General features: G+C 37.2%; 1 protein-coding gene and 1 pseudogene across 2 annotated transcripts in view; one reads left to right on the top strand and one right to left on the bottom strand.

The window, feature by feature from the left end:
* Rngtt (RNA guanylyltransferase and 5'-phosphatase) overlaps window positions 1–19324 on the bottom strand; it is a 245683-nt gene that overhangs the window by 214198 nt on the left and 12161 nt on the right. For both annotated transcript variants that reach the window (XM_070010861.1, XM_070010862.1), the window contains exons 3-6: window positions 18203–18306; window positions 18027–18115; window positions 7173–7248; window positions 4546–4786 (exon numbers count right to left, since the gene is read on the bottom strand). In XM_070010861.1, the coding sequence (XP_069866962.1) occupies window positions 4546–4786; window positions 7173–7248; window positions 18027–18115; window positions 18203–18306 (510 nt within the window). The remainder of the gene's footprint in view (window positions 1–4545; window positions 4787–7172; window positions 7249–18026; window positions 18116–18202; window positions 18307–19324) is intronic.
* On the top strand, window positions 10397–11995 carry LOC138819318 (dimethyladenosine transferase pseudogene; annotated as a pseudogene).

The raw sequence follows: 19324 nt of genomic DNA, 5'->3' as shown, positions 1-19324 counted from the left end.
CATAAAGGAAATGAAAATCAAAACAACACTAAGATTCCATCTCACTCCAGTAAGTGCCTCTAGCTGGGCATTAATGGCTCACTCATATCTGTAATCCTAGCTACTTGGAGGCTGAGATCTTAAGGATCATAGTTCAAAGCTAGCCCCAGTAGAAAAGTTCCCATGAGATTCTTCTGGAGATATCCAATTAACCACTCAAAAACCAAAAGTGAAACTATGGCTCAGAGGTACAATGCTAACCTTGAGCAAAAAAAGCTCAAAGACAGCACGCAGGCCCTCTGAGTTCAAACTCCATGAGTGACAAAAAAGAAAAAGAAAAAGATTGACCTTCATCAAGAATATCAACAAAAACTAATGCTGGCAGAAATGTGGGGGGGGGGGGGGGGGGGGGGAAGGAACCCTACTACACTTGATGGTAATGTAAACTAGTGTAACCACTTTGGTACGTAGTTTGGAGATTCCTCAAAAAACTGAACACTGAACATAGAACTACGCTATGGATACCAATCTTGGGCATCTGCCCAGAACACTGTAAGTCAGGATGGGGTAAAGACACTTGCGCAACGAAATTCCCTACTGTACTATAATAATATATTATGGTCATTGATGTACTATAGATAATATGTCACTTGCAGGGAAATGGATGGACATAGAAAAAAATTTATTAAGTACAGTCAGGCTCAGCGAGACAAATGACATGTTTTCTCTGATATGTGGAAGTTAGATCTAAAATATACGCAAACATGAAAACATATATAGGGTTATATGCATATATATGTATGTATGTGTATATATATATATATATATATATATATATATATATATATATAAACAAACTGACTAAACGATGATATACTCAAGGAGAAGTCCAATAATGCAACTCCTCTGAAAACTAAGCAACTGTTCAATAAAATACCATCAAACTGAAACATGTTTGATTTGGGGGGCTGATGAGGGGGGGCAAGGAGCCAAGACAAGAGGAGGGACATGAATGAAGGGAGGAAGAGTGAGCAAATACAGTCATTATACTCAATGTACAATGTATAAAAACTGAACTATGTAACTTAAGATTATGGATGGAAAAGGTAACACTGACCAAGACGAACTGTACTCATAATGTTGACTTGTGGGTTTGAAACTTCTTTGTACAACTACTGAAAATACAGTACTAATAATAAAACACTATTGAATATTTTAAAGAATAAAAAACTAATCTAGATTTATGCAAAATTACTTTCTGACCCATAAGAATGCTGACATCAATATCAAAACAATTCTACCTGTTAATGTAATTATGGAATAAAAGATAAGGTCTACAAGTTGAAAGATCAACCTTCAAGCTAAGACTTGGCCTCTCAAGCCACTATTCAGGATTAGATGGGAAAAAGCATTTAATATTCAGTACCCATATATCCCCAACAAGTATAGAAGAGTCCTAATTCTTTCCTGGAAACCATAGTCTAGCTTCTGCCTCTAACTCTTAAACAATCTGTATAATTATAGAATCTTTATTCTACTTTGCATACCTTAAATAACTATGATTATGATGGTTTATGAGCCAAAGGATCAATAGTAAAGTACCTCTCCTATTATATCATTATCTCTGTTGACCAGTCAATGAAATTTCTAATGCCAGGAATGATGGCACAGACCTGTAATTCTAGTATTCTGGATACTAAGTGCAAGTTCAAGGACAGCTTGATCCACACAGTTTTAGACCAATCTGGGTACACAGAACAAAAAAAAAAAAAACTAAAAATGAAATAAAAACATTTCTACCATTAATATGATAACTAATGGAAGAAATAAAGTTTTATGAAAAGGAAGTTCAACTGGGCAGATGAGATTTGTAACGTATTTAGTTATTAAGAATACTCAATATCCTCATAAAATTAACAGGCATAACTTAATTACAAATAACACTCAGCAAGTTCAGGATTCAACAGTTATTCTAAAGTAGTTTTCTTTTTAATTTTACATGAACACATCCAGTATCATTTTAAAGAGCATATTTTGTAAGGAAATTTAAGAAATAAATGTTGATTTCTGAAATGAGCAAAACAAAAAGCAAAGGCAAAATTAGCAAGTCTTAAAAACATTAACATGTGCCCAGGCCCAAAGTTCAAGCCCCACGACAGACAAAAAAAAAAAAAATTAACATAACCTCTTCAATGTAGTTAATACGTGGATAGGTATATATAGATAACATGTTCAACATTAAACCAAATGCTTTCTCAATATTACCACAGAAACATTTAATAAGTATGCAGATAAACAGTTGCTCAGTATGTAATCCAGTAATGTGAGTCTCATTTTCTCTCTGTTTTGTCCCTTTGCCATAACACTTCTACCAAGTCTATATGCAGAAGTTTTGCTTTCCCTACTCCACTCCCCAATATCCCCTGTGTTAATTCTTTCTTTCAATAAGATTCTTTCTGCAAGGAACTAGTGATTCATGCCTTTAATCCTAGCTACTCAGTAGGCTGAGATCTGAGGATCAAGGTTCAAAGCCAGTCTCGGTAGGAAAGTCCATGAGACTCTTTATCTCCAATTAACCACCAGAAAACCAGAAGTGGAATTGTAAAAGTAACAGAGTACAGTTGGGCACTCACTGGTGGTTCACACCTGTAATCCTAGCTACTCAGGAGACTGAAATCTGAGAATCACAGTTCAAACCCAGCCCAGGCAGGAAAGTCCCTGAGACTCTTTTATTTCCAATTAACCACCAGAAAACCAGAAGTGGTGCTGTGGCTCAAGTGGTAGAGTGCTAGCCTTGAGGTGAAGAGCTCAGGGACAGAGCCCAAGCCCAGAGTTCAAGCCCCACAACTTACAAAAGAAAAAGAAAGAGTAGTAGAGTACTAGCCTTGAGCAAAAGAGCTCCTGGACAGTGCCCAAGCCCTGAGACTGAGCCCCACAACAGACAAAAAAAAAATTCTTTCTGATCATATCTGAACAAAGATTCATATTTTCTGGGGAGAAGAGTGGAGGGAAGGGAAGCAAGCCTAAACAGTTCATATTCCTCCTACTCCACTGGTCTTTATTCTTATGATCTTTAGCATACTGCGGTAATATATCCAAGCTGTAAGTATAACCATTATATTGAGTACCTTTCATCATTTCATCTGGATATACTAATAAAAAATAATTATTTTAATCAATGTAAACTACTTTCAAAAGGAGTAAGTTACTTTAGAAATCATTTCTATGATCCATAGCAATTCATATTTTTCAGTGACCTTAGTCTTAAAGCTTAAAATGTGTAAATATAATTAAAACAATGTTTTACAAACAAGAAACTTGGAGAAACACTCAAAATAACTTCTACATGATTTATATAAAACAAGGCATTACTAATTAGCTGTACTGATTACTAATAAGTTGTACTGTTTATTGTTCAATCATAATATGCCACATACCTTATTACTAATGTTATTAATAATTATTTCCTCCATACTTTCCAACCTTCCCCTTTAATCTACACCAAACAGGAATGTATACAAGCACAACCGATATTATTTCTCTCAAAAATTCTCCTATTCCCAAAGAGATAACTCTCAATATTTTTGATAGATCTTTTAGTTCTAGAAGATAATAAAGCTTGTCTAACAAAAAAAAAATGAGGGTTTTCTCAGTTTAATATCATGGAAAGTGTGAAAACACCATCTAGGAAAGAATTCATATGTAAAATAATTTTAACTGTTTGATAATTTTGTAAAGTATTAGTACATATTCTTCCCAAATATTTACTTTCACGATCTCACAATACTGCTTTGTAAAAAGCAATATTCTTTGTAAAGAAGTATTCTCAATATATTATCTAAGAGTTCTTTAGTTTACCTAAGAAATAAAACAGGATGAATTTTTCTCTTAAAAAAGACAGCTTCTGACAGGTGTCAGTGGCTCATGCCTATAATCCTAGCTACTCAGGAGGCTCAGATCTTAGGATTACATTTCAAAGCCAACCCAAGCAGAAAAGTCTATGAGACTCTTATCTTCAATTAGCCACCAGAAAACTAGAAGTGTCACTGTAGCTCAAAGTGGTAGAGTGCTAGCCTTGAGCAAAAGAGCTCAGGGACAGTATCCAGGTCTCAAGTTCAAGGGGGGAAAAAAAAAAACACCAGCTTCTTGGCTATCAAGAAGCTTTAGAAATAGCTAGGCATACTGGTATATTCCCAGCACTCAGATTAAAGCAGAGGGACTAAAACATTCCACGTCAACATACACTACATAGCAAAACTGTATTGGGGGTAGGGAGGAATAGAAGACCTTTAAAAAACAGCCACAATGAGCAGGTAGGTGGTACATACCTGTAATCCCAGCACTTAAGAGGCTGAGGCAGAAGAATTTCAAGTTCTAGATCAGTCTGAGCTCAATTAAAAAAAACTTGTCTAGGGGAGTGAGGAGGGAGAGGAAAAGAAGAAACTAAAATGAAACAATTTTATAAACCTATCTAAAAAAACACTGTCAATATCCCACCCTACTCTCCCAAATTCCAGTACGTTTACAGAAGAAGGTAAGAAATATTACGTTATATTTTAACATTACCAGTTTTAACCTTTCTTTTCTCCTTTTGCCAAAAGAAGCACTTGACCCAGGTTCTGATTCTTTTTTTCCATCTTCATCTTCATCTTCTTCTTCATCATCTTCAAAACACCAATCTGGCAATAGAGGTGGTGGTGGTGCTTCCTCTATATCACCATAGCGACGAAATAATTCCTTTAAGTAATCACCCTTATAGATCCCTGGAGGTCTGGCTTGGGCAAAAGTAGCAACTGCTGCTTCAATACTATAAAAAATAAACACCATGCAAATATTCACTGTTCTCTACTTATGCAAACTTATCAAATTTATTAATATTCAGGACACCATAAAAAATAAAACAGGTATATAAAATGGACATACCATAGATTTCAATCTCAAGGCATTCAATTAAGAGACAAACTGAATTTGAGACAGTTTCTATATTAGAGACACTAATAATTCCTCAACTCTACATTTCTATGAGTTTATCTTAGAGGTGTGAATAGGGCTGCCGAAGAATGTAAATAAAACCTCTAAGGTAGGGAGCTGGGAAGGTGGCTCGGTGGTAGAGTGCTTGCCTTGCATGCAGAGCCCCTGGGTTCAATTCCTCAGCACCACATAAGCAGAAAAAAACGGAAGTGGCTCTATGGTTCAGGTGGTAGAGCACTAGTTGAGCTGAAAAACTGAGGGACAGCGTCCAGGCCCAGAGTTCAGACCCCACGACTGGGGGAGAAGGGGGAGAAAGGAGGGACTGACCTCTAAGGTTAAAGGTTGAGGCTTTAAAACAGCAGTAAACAAAAAGTGAATACTAGATGTGAACAAAAAATAAAAGCATATTGGTTTTCAGAAACATCCAAAGGATCCAGGACCTAAGAGTACAAGTCACAAAAGAGAGGTAAGCATTGCTGAGTATAACACAGGAGTCTAGAGTTACTGTGTAGAGCTTCTGAATAGCCAGAGCTCGAAAGTCCATGAGGTAAAGAACTACTGGGAATGAATAAAAAGGAAAATGTACAATCTGATATGTATTTTTGACAGATTATGTTCAGAAAAAGATGAATAGTGTAAGAAGCTTCATGAACATAATGACCTTGATCAATTAATGAAAAAAATTCTACTAGTAATATCCCATTCGTGTAAGACTCTGATCTATCAAAATCTAAAAATATATTTCACAAATAACATTATGTCCATAAAGATGTTGATTATTTTAAATACCCTGTTCCAAACATATTTCCTTCACATAACACATAAGCTCTTCCTAGTATATATATGGAAGGTACTATCTAAAAGGGAAATAACAGTGATTTCCAAAAGAGAATACAAACAAAATGCCAGAAGAATCTGCCTCTGATAATTCTATGAGAAAAAAATATATAGGAAAAATTCATAAATACCCCAGGGATGGGAGGGGGAAACAGGAGGAAAACAAAGGAAGGGGTGATACTGTCCAAAGGGTATTTCTGGCCAGGAACCAGTGGCTCACACCTGTAATCCTAGCTACTCAAGAGGCTGAGATCTGAGAATCGCGGTTCTTAGCCGGCCTGGGCAGAAAAGTCCTCATGAGACTCTGATCTCCAATTAACCACTCAAAAACCAAAAGTTGAGTTGTGGCTCAATTAGTAGAGCACTAGCTTTGATCACAAAGAGGCTAAGGGACAGTGCCCAAGCCCTGAGTTCAAGTCCCAGAACCAAGTAAAAAGATGAGCTCATTGCCTGACTTATGAAATGGTAACCCCTCTGTACAACACCTAGTAACAATAAAATTATATTTTAAAAACTATTTTTGGGCTAGGAAGGTGGCTCAGTGGTAGAGTGCTTGCCTTGCATGCATGAGGCCCTGGGTTCAATTCCCCAGCACCACAATCACAGAAAAAGCCGGAAGTGGCACTGTGGCTCAAGTGGTAGAGCACTAGCTTTGAGCTGAAGAGCTGAGGGACAGCAGAGTTCAGGCCCCATAACAGACAAAAAAAAAAAAAAAAAGTAATAGGGCTGGGAAGTTGGCTCAGTGGTAGAGCGCTTGCCTTGCATGCATGAGGCCCTGGGTTCAATTCCTCAGCACCACATAAGCAAAAAGAAAAAACCCGGTAGTGGTGCTGTGGCTCAAGTGGTAGAGTGCTAGCCTTGAGCTGAAGAGCTGAAGGACAGCACCCAGGCCCAAAGTTCAGGCACCACGACCGGACCAAAAAAAAAAAAAAAAGTAATAAAAAAAAGTATTTTTATAAATTTATAAGCCCTTAACTACGGTGCTATTCAGCACAAAACAATGAAGTGACAAAATTCTAAAGATTGATATATCAAAAATGAAAATCATGGAGCTGGGAATATGGCTTAGTGGGAATGCCTGCCTACCATGCAAGAAGCACTGGGTTCAATTCCTTAGTACCACAGAAACAGAAAAAGCCAGAAGTGGCACCGTGGCACAAGTAGTAGAGTGCTACCCTTGAGCAAAAGAAGTTCAGTTCAAGCCCCAGGACTGACACACACACACACAAAAAAAAAAAAAAAAAGAAGAAGAAAAGAAAATCATTTCAAACTATCCTAATAATGAATTGAAAACACATGACAATATAAAATGCCACAACTGAAACATCAATACAATATTTTATAAATCATTAAATACATTTTCTTCCAACATAAGATATAAATACCTCCAATCCATTTTCTCCACCAAAAAGGCACATATGAGGAAACCAGTACGATTGAAACCATGGGTACAATGAACACCTAGAAAATAAAGCATTTGATTAATTTTAATACATTACTTTGAAGGACATAATATGTCTTAAAGTTCCAACCTGTCATTAAAATGTTTCAGTTTTTACATTCTGTTTGTATAATTAAAAAGTTTATAACTTAATAATGTCTATTTAAGTTACATAGAATGTTTTAGACAAAAGCTCAAATATACTATATTCATTTACTGGTTTAAAACTCTGTCTTACATTTCTCATTAAAAGCCCAAAAATTTTAAAGAAGGAGGTATTTTCATCAAACATTGCAAAGCACACACACACATATCTCTAATCCACAAACTGAATTTTCCAATTTATCAAATAACATACTGGATAAAGATCAATGGCACATATGTAAAAGAAAGTCAAAAAAATCAAGAAACTAGAGCAAAACAAATACAAACTCATCTAGGGATTGCCTGCTAGTTGAAGTTGAAGGTAATTAGCAAAAGTAACTGGCTAGAGGCAATAATTGCATAGCACAGAAACACTGAATTATTTTCAAGTCTAAAAACCAACGTAAGAATACCTTAACATTAGCTTATCATCTCTCAAAATAAACTTTTTAGAAGAAACCTGTTTAGGCCGGGCACTGGTGGCTCCTGTCTGTAATCCTAGCTACTCAGGAGGCTAAGATCTAAGGATCACAGTTCAAAGCCAGCCTGGGCAGGAAAAGTCCGTAACCACCAGAAAACAAGCACAGTGGCTCAAGTGGTAAAGTGCTTGCCTTACACTGAAGAGCTTAGGACAGTGCCCAGGCCCAGAGTTCAAGTCCCACAACCGACAAAAAAAAAAAAAAAAAAAAAAAAAAAAACCTGTTCAGAATAGGAAATTTATTTTTCCTAAATTCTCTTCCAGGACCAATTCAAGATTATTTTAACTACTTTGAAAATAATAATAATCAGGTGAACATAATTAACATAACAACATTGCTGTCTGGTTAAATGACTCACTTGCAGTTCTCTAAAGTTTTTCCTATTATCTGTGTTAAATTGATGGATATGATGATATTTAAGATTTTTTTTCTCTTTTTTGACAGTCCTGGGGCTTGAACTCAGGGCTTAGGCACTCTCCCTGAGCTTCTAGTTTTCTACCAACCACTTGAACCATAGCACCACTTCTGGCTTTTTCTATTTATGTGGTACTGAGGAATGAAACCAAGGGCTTCATGCATGCTAGGCAAGCACTCTACCACTAAGCCACATTCCCAGCCCCTAAGATTATTTCCTTTTAATGCTACCTTTTACAAAATACTCTGTATGTGCACTGTCATGTTGATAGAGGGTGACCAAAATCAAATATAGAAATGAACTTAGCTAGAACTACAAAATTTCTAGAAGAGAGGAGAAAAAGTTTTGTCATCTTAGTATGGAGAAAAACATCTCCAATACAATTCAAAAAGTATAAAATAAAAAGAAAATTATAATTTAGATTAGTTCAAAATGGTAAATATTTGTTCTTAGAAAGGTGCAACTAATAAAAACATTAGCCATAGAAAATAATCTCAATACACATACATGGCCAAAGGCATATACCTGGAGTATTTAAAGGATTCTTACATTTCACTAAGAGAAATAACCTTTTGGGCAGGGGAGTAAAAGGAGTGTTACAAGGCTTTGCTACATAGCTAGCTGGCCTCACACTCAATATTTTCCAGTCTCCACCTCTAGAGAGTTGACACCATGTCCAGCTTGTACTTTCTTTTTTTTGAGATAGGGTATCACTATGTATCCCAGACTGGCTGGCCACAAACCTCCAATCCTCCTGCCTCAATCTCCTGAGTGCTAGGATTATAGATGTGGGTCAAGAACCCTGGCACTGACACTTTAATTTTTTAATAGCTGAATGAAATTTTGTGTGTGTGTCTGTGTGCCAATTCTGGATCTTGAACTCAGGGCTTAGGTGCTGTCCCTAAGTTTTTTTGCTCAAGGATATTACTCTACCACTTGAATCATAGCTCTTCTTCTTTTTTTTTTTTTTTTTAATTGGAGGTAAGAGTCTTATGGACTTTCCTGCCTGGGCTAGCTTCAAACTATAATCCTCAGATTTCAGCCTCCTAAATAGCTCAAATAACAGGTATGAACCACTAGTGCCCAGTTTAAAACAAGATGAGAGGCCTGGGAATGTGGCTTAGTGGTAGAGTGCTTGCCTAGCAAGCATGAAGCCCTGGGTTCAATTCCTCAGTACCACATAAGCAGAAAAGGCCTGAAGTGATGCTGTGGCTTAATGGAGTGCTAGCCTTCAGCAAAAGAATTTCAGGGACAATGCACAGGCCCTGAGTTCAAGCCCCAATACTGGCACACACACACAAAAAAAAAAAAGAGAGATGAAATGTTAGCAGACACTTTACAAAAGAAGATACATTAGATTAAAAAACACATGAAGGGGCTTGGATGTAGCTCAGTGGCAAAGCACTTGCCTAACAGGTACAACGTCCTGGGTTCGATCCCCAGACCAAAAAGACAAAAAAAAAAAAAATTTAAGAAAAAAAAAAAAAAACATGAAGAGGCTGGGAATGTGGCTTAGTGATAGAGTGCTTGCCTAGCATACATGATACCTTTGGTTCAGTTCCTCAGTACCATATAAACAGAAAAAGCTGAAAGTGGTGCTGTGACTCAAGTAGTAGAAGGCAAGTCTTGAGCAAAGAAGCTCAGGGACAATGACCAGGCCCCAAGTTCAAGACCCAGGACTGGCAAAACACACACACACACACACACACACACACACACACACACACACATAAAAAGCACATTAAAATAAGGCTTAACATCATTATCAGAATAAATAAATTAAAACTACAATGGGTTCCTAGTATACACTCACTAGAATGATTAAAATTAAAAGAAGTGATCATATACAGTGTTTGTGAAAATATAGCTGGAAATCATCATACTGATGGAGGAAGAATACAATGCTAAAATCACTTTGGAAAACAATTTGGCAGTCTCTAAGTTACATTCTGCAGATATCAAGTGACCCAGACAATCTAACATTCCTTAGCTAAGGAAAATAAAAATGCATATTCATACATATATTTGCATAAAGTCAAAAGTCCACAGCAACACAAAGACAAATGTCAATAGCAACTTTATTGATTACGATCAAAACTCCAAATAAACCAAATGTTCATCACAAGGCGAATGGATAAGCAACAGATAAATTCATACAATGAATACCAGTCAACCATAAAAAGGGACAAATTACTAAGAAATGAAATGAAAATGGTTCATAACATCTTGCTACGTGAAAAGCACACAGTACATAATTCCATTCACAAAAATATAGAAAATGCAAACTAGCCTACAGTGACAGAAAGTAGGACGTGATTCTCTAATCCACAATTGAGAGATGAGAGCCAGTTGAGGAAGCTAATCTTATACAAAGGAAGCTAAAATACTCTGGTTTAAATGAACAATAGAAATGATCAAGAGAGAAAAGTAATGTTAACAATTAGTAAAAATGTATTATGACTCAAATGTTTCAGTATTTTTATTTAATAAAAAAATATTAATGGGGAGGCGGGGAGGATTGGGTGGGGGGGTAGGGGAGAGGCTGGGAAGGGATGTGAAGGGTAAACAAAGGAGGAGGCTGCAATGCTTGATAAGAAATGTACGCATTATCCTGCCCATGTAATTGTAACCCTTCTGTACAGTGTGTTCACAAAAAAAATAAAATAATAAAAAAAAATAATGGTTAAGCAGCTGGCCACAGCAGGCCCCAGTTCCCACATAGTCCAACAACGGCAGCTAACTACCTCCGTACTCCTAGACCACTTCCAGCAGAGATGACAAAGGTGAAGTCAGAGAGCTGAGACTGGCCAGAGGACTCATGTTCAACACATGGATTAGACAAAACATTTTGAAAACTCCTCTGATTGCTAACAGCATTATCGGTACGGCCACTCTAAGACCAACTGATGTGGTACTTAGAAGTTGGGACTGGCAACATGACTGTAAAGTTATTAGACAAGGCAAAAAAGGTAAGCTGCCTATGAACTTGACCCAAAGCTAGTATAGCTAAACTTCACAAAAGAATTCAGGACACTTCTCTGGTTAGCAAATTTCAAGTACTAGTAGGTGATGTGCTGCAATCTGATTTGTGATTTGTGTGCTTAGATGTGTGCCTGAGTGGCAAATTTGTCTAATCAGATTTGTTCTCCTTTTTTCTTCAAGTTGTCGCTGCACCAACCATTCTTCAGATGTGCTATAATTAACATTTCAAAAAGAATTTGCTGCTGACTGGCTGCTAAGCCTGGAGATAAGTTATACTGCAGTCTCTGAATTAATACACAGTTGTTAGCCCATTTAGACTATTTAGTGAAAATTGGGAAAAGTAACTTCAAACCACTACCCACGGTGGAATCAGGTGCTATAAGGATAGAAACTAAGAATCCACCACTACCCACCAATTTTCAGGAATGGGTTGGCCTAGTAGGATCACCTTTGTTAGGAAAAACAAGACATTGTCTACTGCATGTAAATCAAGTGCAGTACAATAGCTATTAGGGAAAAAATACCTACAGAATTCACTGTTCAGTCCATAATATTATAATAACAGAAGATTTCGGGATAGCAGATAAAATACAACAAATCCTAACCAGCACAGGTTTTAGTGACAAATGGGCCCATTCCATGGACACAGATAACATCATCAAATTGCTACATTCATTCAATACAGAGGTATCCTTTTTATTTTTTATTTTTGTTATTGTTGTTGTTGCTGTCAGTCACAGGGCTTGAACTCAGGGCCTGGGTGCTGTCCCTGAGCTTTTGCACTCAAGGCTAGCCCTCTACCACACTGGCCCACAGCGCCACTTCCAATTTTCTGGTGGTGAATTGGAGGTATGGACTTTCCTTCCAGGGCTGTCTTCAAATTCAGATCTGCATAGCTGGGAGTACAGGCATGAACCACTGGCGCCCGGTAAGAAGGGATACATTTTTCATACTATTTGGAAAGTTTCTTCTTCAAGGTCAAATATATATATATATATGTATGTATGTATATATATATATGTATGTATATATATATATATATACACACACACACACACACACATATACATATATACACACACATATATATACATAAAAACACATACATAAATCCCAGCATTTGAGAGGTTGATCAGGAAAAATGTGAGTTCAAGGCCAGCCTGGCTACAAACTGACCTCAAAGTCAGCCTGGACTATGTAACAAAACCCTGTAGGGGGTGGTTCTTTTGGTTGCTGTTTTTTTTTTAATTTAAATAAAATGATTATTCTTTTACATGTAAAAAAAAATTTATAAAGGCACTGACGCCCATGGATAACTTTTTAAAAGTATTACAGCCAAAAAAAAACACATACATACATACATACATGCATACATACATACATACATACACACACACAAATTATTTGAGAAGATGAACTACTTCACTGCATTGGGCTTGACTATTTTTCATTTAACAGCTCTGTTGTACATTGATTAGTCTGTGTATTTTAAGTTTCAGTATCCAGTTCGTTTGGTTTTGGTTTGTTTTGAATATACTACACAGGTCCACTCTATACATTAATTTCAAGTTCAAGAGCTCCAGATATGCATAACCTTAATATTTCTAACAGTTCACTGTATAAAGACATTATTTTCTATGTCATATACTGTGTTTATATATTACGAGTCTCTTTAGGCCTTCTGCTCATTCCTTTAAGTTAAAATAAATTCAACTAGCCATGTATTCCTTGTATCATTTATTATTCACATGTACAATAAAAATTATTAATGTTGAAAAAAAAGTGTGGGGTGCTGATAGCTCACGTCTGCAATCCTAGCTACTCAGGAGGCTGAGATCTGAGGGTCACAGTTCAAAGCCAGCCTGGGCCTGGCTTTAAAAGAGTCTGGATGACTCAACTCCAATAAACTCCAATAAAAAAAGCCAAAAGTGGTGCTCTGGCTGAAGTAGAAGAGCACTAGCCTTGAGAACAGTGAAACTCAAGGACAGCACCTAAGCCCTGAGTTAGAAAACAAGTTTTTCTAGAAACCAGGAAACAATCAAACACTGGTAAAAGTGATATAAAAAGGATACCCTCCCAAAAGAAAACCTGAAAGGGCTCCCATTGGTTTAAGATAAAGCAATCTGGACACTAAAATAAATGTGTTTGATAAAACTGTAGCTGATTTAAATCCATCAATTATATAAAAAATTTATGTGATTCCTATACACATTGGAATTTTACAGTCATTAGAAAGAACAATCTTATGCCATCTGCAGGGAAATGAATGGACCTAGAACAAATGATGTTAAGTGAGGTAAGCCAAGCAGAGACACAAACAGGGCATGTTTTCTCTCATATGTGGAAGCTAGATCTAAAATACCCTGGGATATGATAAAATTATACAGGGCCCTAGGCACAAGGAGACCTTAAGGGAGAAACACAAAAAGCACAATGCCTATGTGCCTCTGGTCATATAAAGTAATATTTATCAAAATGAACCCCAGGAAATAGAAGTAAAAGGTTTCTTTCCTTTGTTGTTGACTTTGCTTTGTCTTCTTTTTGTCTTGTTTGTTCAGTTATCTGTCGTTGGGAAAGTAAGGGGCGACAGAAATGGAGGGACAAAGAGTGAACAAATGTGGTACTCACTAGACACTAAGTTGAAAATAAACCATACAACTTGTGGGTGGGTCAGAAGGGAAAAACTGGGAGAGTTAGGGAAGGGGTGACATTGTCCAAAAAGAAATGTACTCATTACCTGACTTATATAACCACACCTGTACAATATCTTTTTCTTTCTTTTTTGCTAATCATGGGACTTGAATTCAGGGTCTGGGCGCTGTCCCTGAGCTTCTTTAGCTAGGGCTACCACTCTACCACTTGAGCCACAGAGCCACTTCCAGCTTTTTCTGTGTATGTGGTACTGAGGAATGCACGCTAGGGAGGCACTCTACCACTAAGCCACATTCCCAGCCCTGTATATCACCTTTCTAATACCAGGAAGGAAGGGAGGGAAGGAGAGAGGGGAAAAATGTTAATGAGTTCATAGACACTCCAAAAATGCAATTAATCAACCACCATTGGAGGTTGCAAAAATGTCAATTCATTATTTTGAAATTTAAGAAATCAAAACAAAGAGTTAAATAATTTGTTTTTTCCAGTACAAACTATATTTCAGGATAACCAAACTATTGAAAAAGAGTAGTTTTTGCCCAAGAAAAATCCCAGCTAATACATGAATAAAAGAATCCAAGAAATTGCCATTTTGTCACTTACCACTGTGAGAGACAAGAGACTAAAATCATTAGATAAAAGATAGATGGAAAACTTTATAACATGCTGTCACCACTTGAACTCACTTATACTTAGTACCACAAGAAGTCCAATAATCAGATATTATGTGCTTCCTGATATAGTATTGAAAAGAAGTAGAGAGTACCAATATGAAGTATTCTTATCTAAAACCCTAAGAATGAACCTAATTATGTTTCTAGATTCACCTTTAATTTATAAGACATAGAGAAAGAAACAAGTTACAAACAGAGCAAAAATTCCAAGTCTAGGGCTGGGAAGGTGGCTCAGTGGTAGAGCACTTGCCTTGCATGCATGAGGCCCTGGGTTCGATTCCTCAGCACCACATAAGCAAAAAAGGAAAAACCCGGAAGTGGCGCGGTAGCTCAAGTGGTAGAGCGCTAGCCTTGAGCTGAAGAGCTGAGGAACAGCGCCCAGGCCCAGAGTTCAGGCCCCACGACTGGACCCCCCAAAAAAAAAAATTCCAAGTCTAAAATGCTTCCAATCTTTTTAATGTAGAGGTGATACCATAGTGAAATGAGACTTTGTTTCATGTACAAAAAAATTTTTTTTTTTTGGTCCAGTCGTGGGGCCTGAACTCTGGGTCTGGGCACTGTCCCTCAGCTCTTCAGCTCAAGGCTAGGGCTCTACCACTTGAGCCACAGCACCACTTCCAGCTTTTTTGTTTATGTGGTGCTGAGGAATCGAACCCAGGGCCTCGTGCATGCAAGGCAAGCACTCTACAACTGAGCCACCTTCCCAGCCCCTGTACAAATTTTTTAATTACTGTATAAAATTAGTTATATGAAACAAACAAATTTCACATTTAGGCTTAGTTCCCAGTTGAAAGATATCTTATTATGAATATGCAATATCCCCATTAAAAAGAAATCTATAATACTTTGTCCCAAGTATTTTAGATAAAAGATACTTAACATGTAATTGAAACCATGAGAAAACAGTGAGATGAATCTAGAATGCAAAATATTTTACAGGACAATGATATGATTTCTCTAACAAATTTGTGGCATTAAAAGAGAAAAAAATCGGAGAGACTTTATAAAGGTGTAACCTAAAACAAAACAAAAACTACATAAACACATTTGAATGGTTTCAAAACTTACCTTAAAAAGCTATTGCCATCAAGCACCAGGGTTCATGCCTGTAAACCTAGCTACTCGGGAGGCTGAGAGCTGAGGATCATAATTCGTAGCCAGCCCAGACAGGGAAGTCCAAGAGACTCTTATCACCCAAAAGCGGTAAGTAAAGCTGTGGCTCAAGTGGCAGAGCACTAGCCTCAAAAAAAAAATCTTAGGGATAGTGTCTAGGCCTTGATGACTGAGGAAATGAAAAACGGACTAGATTTTAGGACAGTAAGGAGTTCAAAATCTATTGTTTGGTTTAATACCAAGCAGCACATTGATTATAAAAACTGAAAGCCCTTATCAACTAGTAATGCATACAGAGGTATTTTTATGACATGGTATCTACAGTTTCCTTTAAAATACTCAAAACCAGCTAGGCATTGATGGCCCATACCTGTAATCCTAGCTATTCAGAGGATCACTATTCAAAGCTGGACTGAGCAGAAATGTCTGTGCAACTCTTACCTCCAATTAATCACCAAAAGTCAGAAGTGGAGCTGTGGCTCAAGTGGTAGAATGTGCTAGTCTTGAGCAAAAAGCTCAGGGACAGCACCCAGGCCCTGATTCCATCAGACACACACAAAATAATTAATACTCTTATGAGTAATACTTTTATGAGTAAAAAGATGAAAAAAATGAACAAAACAATCATTACTAACTCTTGTTAATGTACGGTTTTATTTTACTATTCTTACTAATTCATATGTTTTGAGTACTTCCGTAACTTAAAAAAAAAAAAATTAAGGGGTACTTCTCCAGGACAGCTAATAATTACAAACGTCTGGTACCAAGGGTCAAATAAAGGGAATGTGAATGTAAAGTTCTTCCTTCCTTACAGAAGGCTTCAAGTATCTGTGTTTCAAGAACTTTAAATTCCTAAGCCTACAGAATTAGCCCACACACATACCAACCATCAATTATCAACTGAAAACTGAAGTCAACTGGCATTAATGAATTAGCAATTAGATTGGTTATTTTTCAGTGATTTTTTTTTTTTGGTCGGTCATGGGGCTTGAACTCTGGGCCTGGGCACTGTCCCTCAGCTCTTCAGCTCAAGGCAAATGCTCTACCACTTGAGCCTCAGCACCACTTCTGGTTTTCTAGTGATTTATTGGAGATAAGAGTCTCACAGACTTTCCTGCTCAGGCTGGCAGGATTATAGGTGTGAACCACCAGCGCCCAGCTCAATGATTTTTTAAACCCAGGACATCTTTGATAATAAATCAGAAATGTATATTAGTGGTCAACAAGTATACTTCCACAAGAAGGTAGGCAAGACTGATGAAAATTATTTTCTGAAACTAAAAAAGTAATTTAAATATAAAAGCTGACCAATTTCTAAATCCTTGAAGTCCTTAAACATGATTTTTCAGTGTCTTTTGCTTAAAAGGGCACCGGTGACTCATGCTTGTAATCCCAGCTACTCAGGAAGCTGAGATCTGAAGATCAGGATTTAAGCCAGCCCAGGCAGGAAAGTCCATGAGACACTTACCTCCACCAGAAAACCGGAAGTGGCACTGTGGCTCAAAGTGATACAGGGCTAGCCTTGAGCAAAAAAAGCTCAGGAACATTGGGGCTGGGAAGGTGGCTCAGTGGTAGAGCACTTGCCTGGCATGCATGAGGCCCTAGGTTCAATTCCTCAGCACCACATAAGCAGAAAGAAAAAAAAAAGCCGGAAGTGGTGCTGTGGCTCAAGTGGTAGAGTGCTAGACTTGAGCTGAAGAGCTGAAGAGCCAGCCCAGGCCCAGAGTTCAGGCCCCACAACCAGACCCCCCCCCCCAAAAAAAAAAGCTCAGGAACAGTGACCAAGCACTGAGTTCAAGTCCCACAACTGCCCCTCCCCCCAAAAAAAGGATATTTTCAACAACAGGTTCTAAAGCCAAATTGTTATTATTAGCTTCAGATTATTAGTACAATACATAATTGCCAACACCTGTAGTCCAAAACTTGGCAGGTCAAAGCAAATGTTTCTACTTCAATCTATATTATACTGAGTTCTTATTAATACATAAAACAGTTAATTAGAAGTTTTTCTCTCTCAATTCTCCAAATACAACTGCACAAAGAAAAACAAGTAAAATTATTACTTTAAAATGTAGTGTTTATGAGTTTTCCTAAACAGCATGCTTAGAGAGAAGCAATAAAGACTTATAACAAGCTACACACAAAAGTTAGTCTCTTCCTTTAATAAACACTATTTGGTGACTATTTAAAGAGGAAAAAAAACATGGTGTATGGTACACTTAGGAAGAGGAGGCAGGAGGACCATGAGGCTAGCATGGGCAATATCAACTCACTTGCAAAAGGAGAACATAAGCCCAAAAGTGAAACAAAGTTGTCAACAATAGTAAAGACAAACATACCAATAAGTTCAGGTGGGTTTCTGTCATTAAACCGTTCACACAGACGAATGAAGGTGTCGGTATTCTCAGTTGTAGGGCATTCCCCATGTCTAATAACATGGAAAAAATATTTTAAAGAGGAGAATATAAATTTCAGTGAAAGGTTTTCATTTAAGAATTCTTAATCCATAACTTACCCTTTACACTGAAGTTTGATATATTTGATACCTTCTTTTTCAATGTCATTTCTGTCATAGAACCTTGAAGTATTTGTCAGATCCACCAACAAGCTCATTTTAACCTTAAAATTAAAAAAAAGGGCAGATTTACTAGTAACCGAATTTGTTCTAAAACAAGCTGACTAAAAGGCAATACCATAATCTCCCATCTACACTAAGGAAGATTTTATGTTTACCCTGACACCAACCAATTTCAGTGAAGTTCTACTCACCCAAGTCTTACTTAAAGACACTCAATAGCACAAAAGTCAACTCAAAAAAGAAAACAATAGCACTGTTTGGTGTACATCTGTCTCCTCAGCCATGATACATAAGGCAGGAGGCTGGAGGGCGGCATCCATGTGAAACACCACAGTTCCAGCTTCAGCCACATATCTCCCCAGCATTCTACACAGTCACCTCCATCACATGTCTACTGACTACCCCTCACAGTAACATACCGTTAAAACGTGACACAAGCCATTTAGGCTATCTGATTAATAACCCTTCTATTTTCTGAAAGCACACTGAAGCAAGGTTAAAAATGATTCTTAGGCAGTTTTTCTCTTCTCTTCCCAGATAGATAAAACAAAGTAATGGTCTAAAAAAAATTTTTTTAATCTCATTTTCAGTGAAAACAGGAAGCACACAAAATCTATAGTCATTTAAAAATGTCAAAAATCTGCCAAAAGGAACTGAGAAAAGACATATGGACAAGAAAAAAAGATAAAGAGACCCAGAGGTGGGAGATTATAGAAAAATGCTCCCCCCAAAAGAGGAAAAATAAAGACATTTCTTATAAGAATTCATCCTAAAGTGGTAGACCTAAAAAAAGAATCAAAACTCTCATAATTCTTGAACCAACTAACACAGAACAAAATACATAGCCATAGTGGTGTATCTCCTTACAGACTTAATCTCATCTCTCAATAAATCCATTAGAGCCAGTTTTTGTTCCTGAGTTGAAACAAAAATCATTTCTTCATTGAGCACTATAGTTGGGCTTATGTTGAGCAGCCACATGGTATAAAAATTATTTAAAAAGGGGCTGGTAAGGTGGCTCAGTGGGAGAGCACTTGCCTTGCATGCCAGAGGCCCTGG

Source organism: Dipodomys merriami, unplaced genomic scaffold, assembly GCF_024711535.1.
Source record: "Dipodomys merriami isolate MVZ:Mamm:240054 unplaced genomic scaffold, mDipMer1.0.p SCAF_8, whole genome shotgun sequence".
Lineage (NCBI taxonomy): Eukaryota > Metazoa > Chordata > Mammalia > Rodentia > Heteromyidae > Dipodomys > Dipodomys merriami.
Note: the sequence above shows the minus strand (reverse complement) of the source record. Positions and strands in the feature narration are given on the sequence as shown.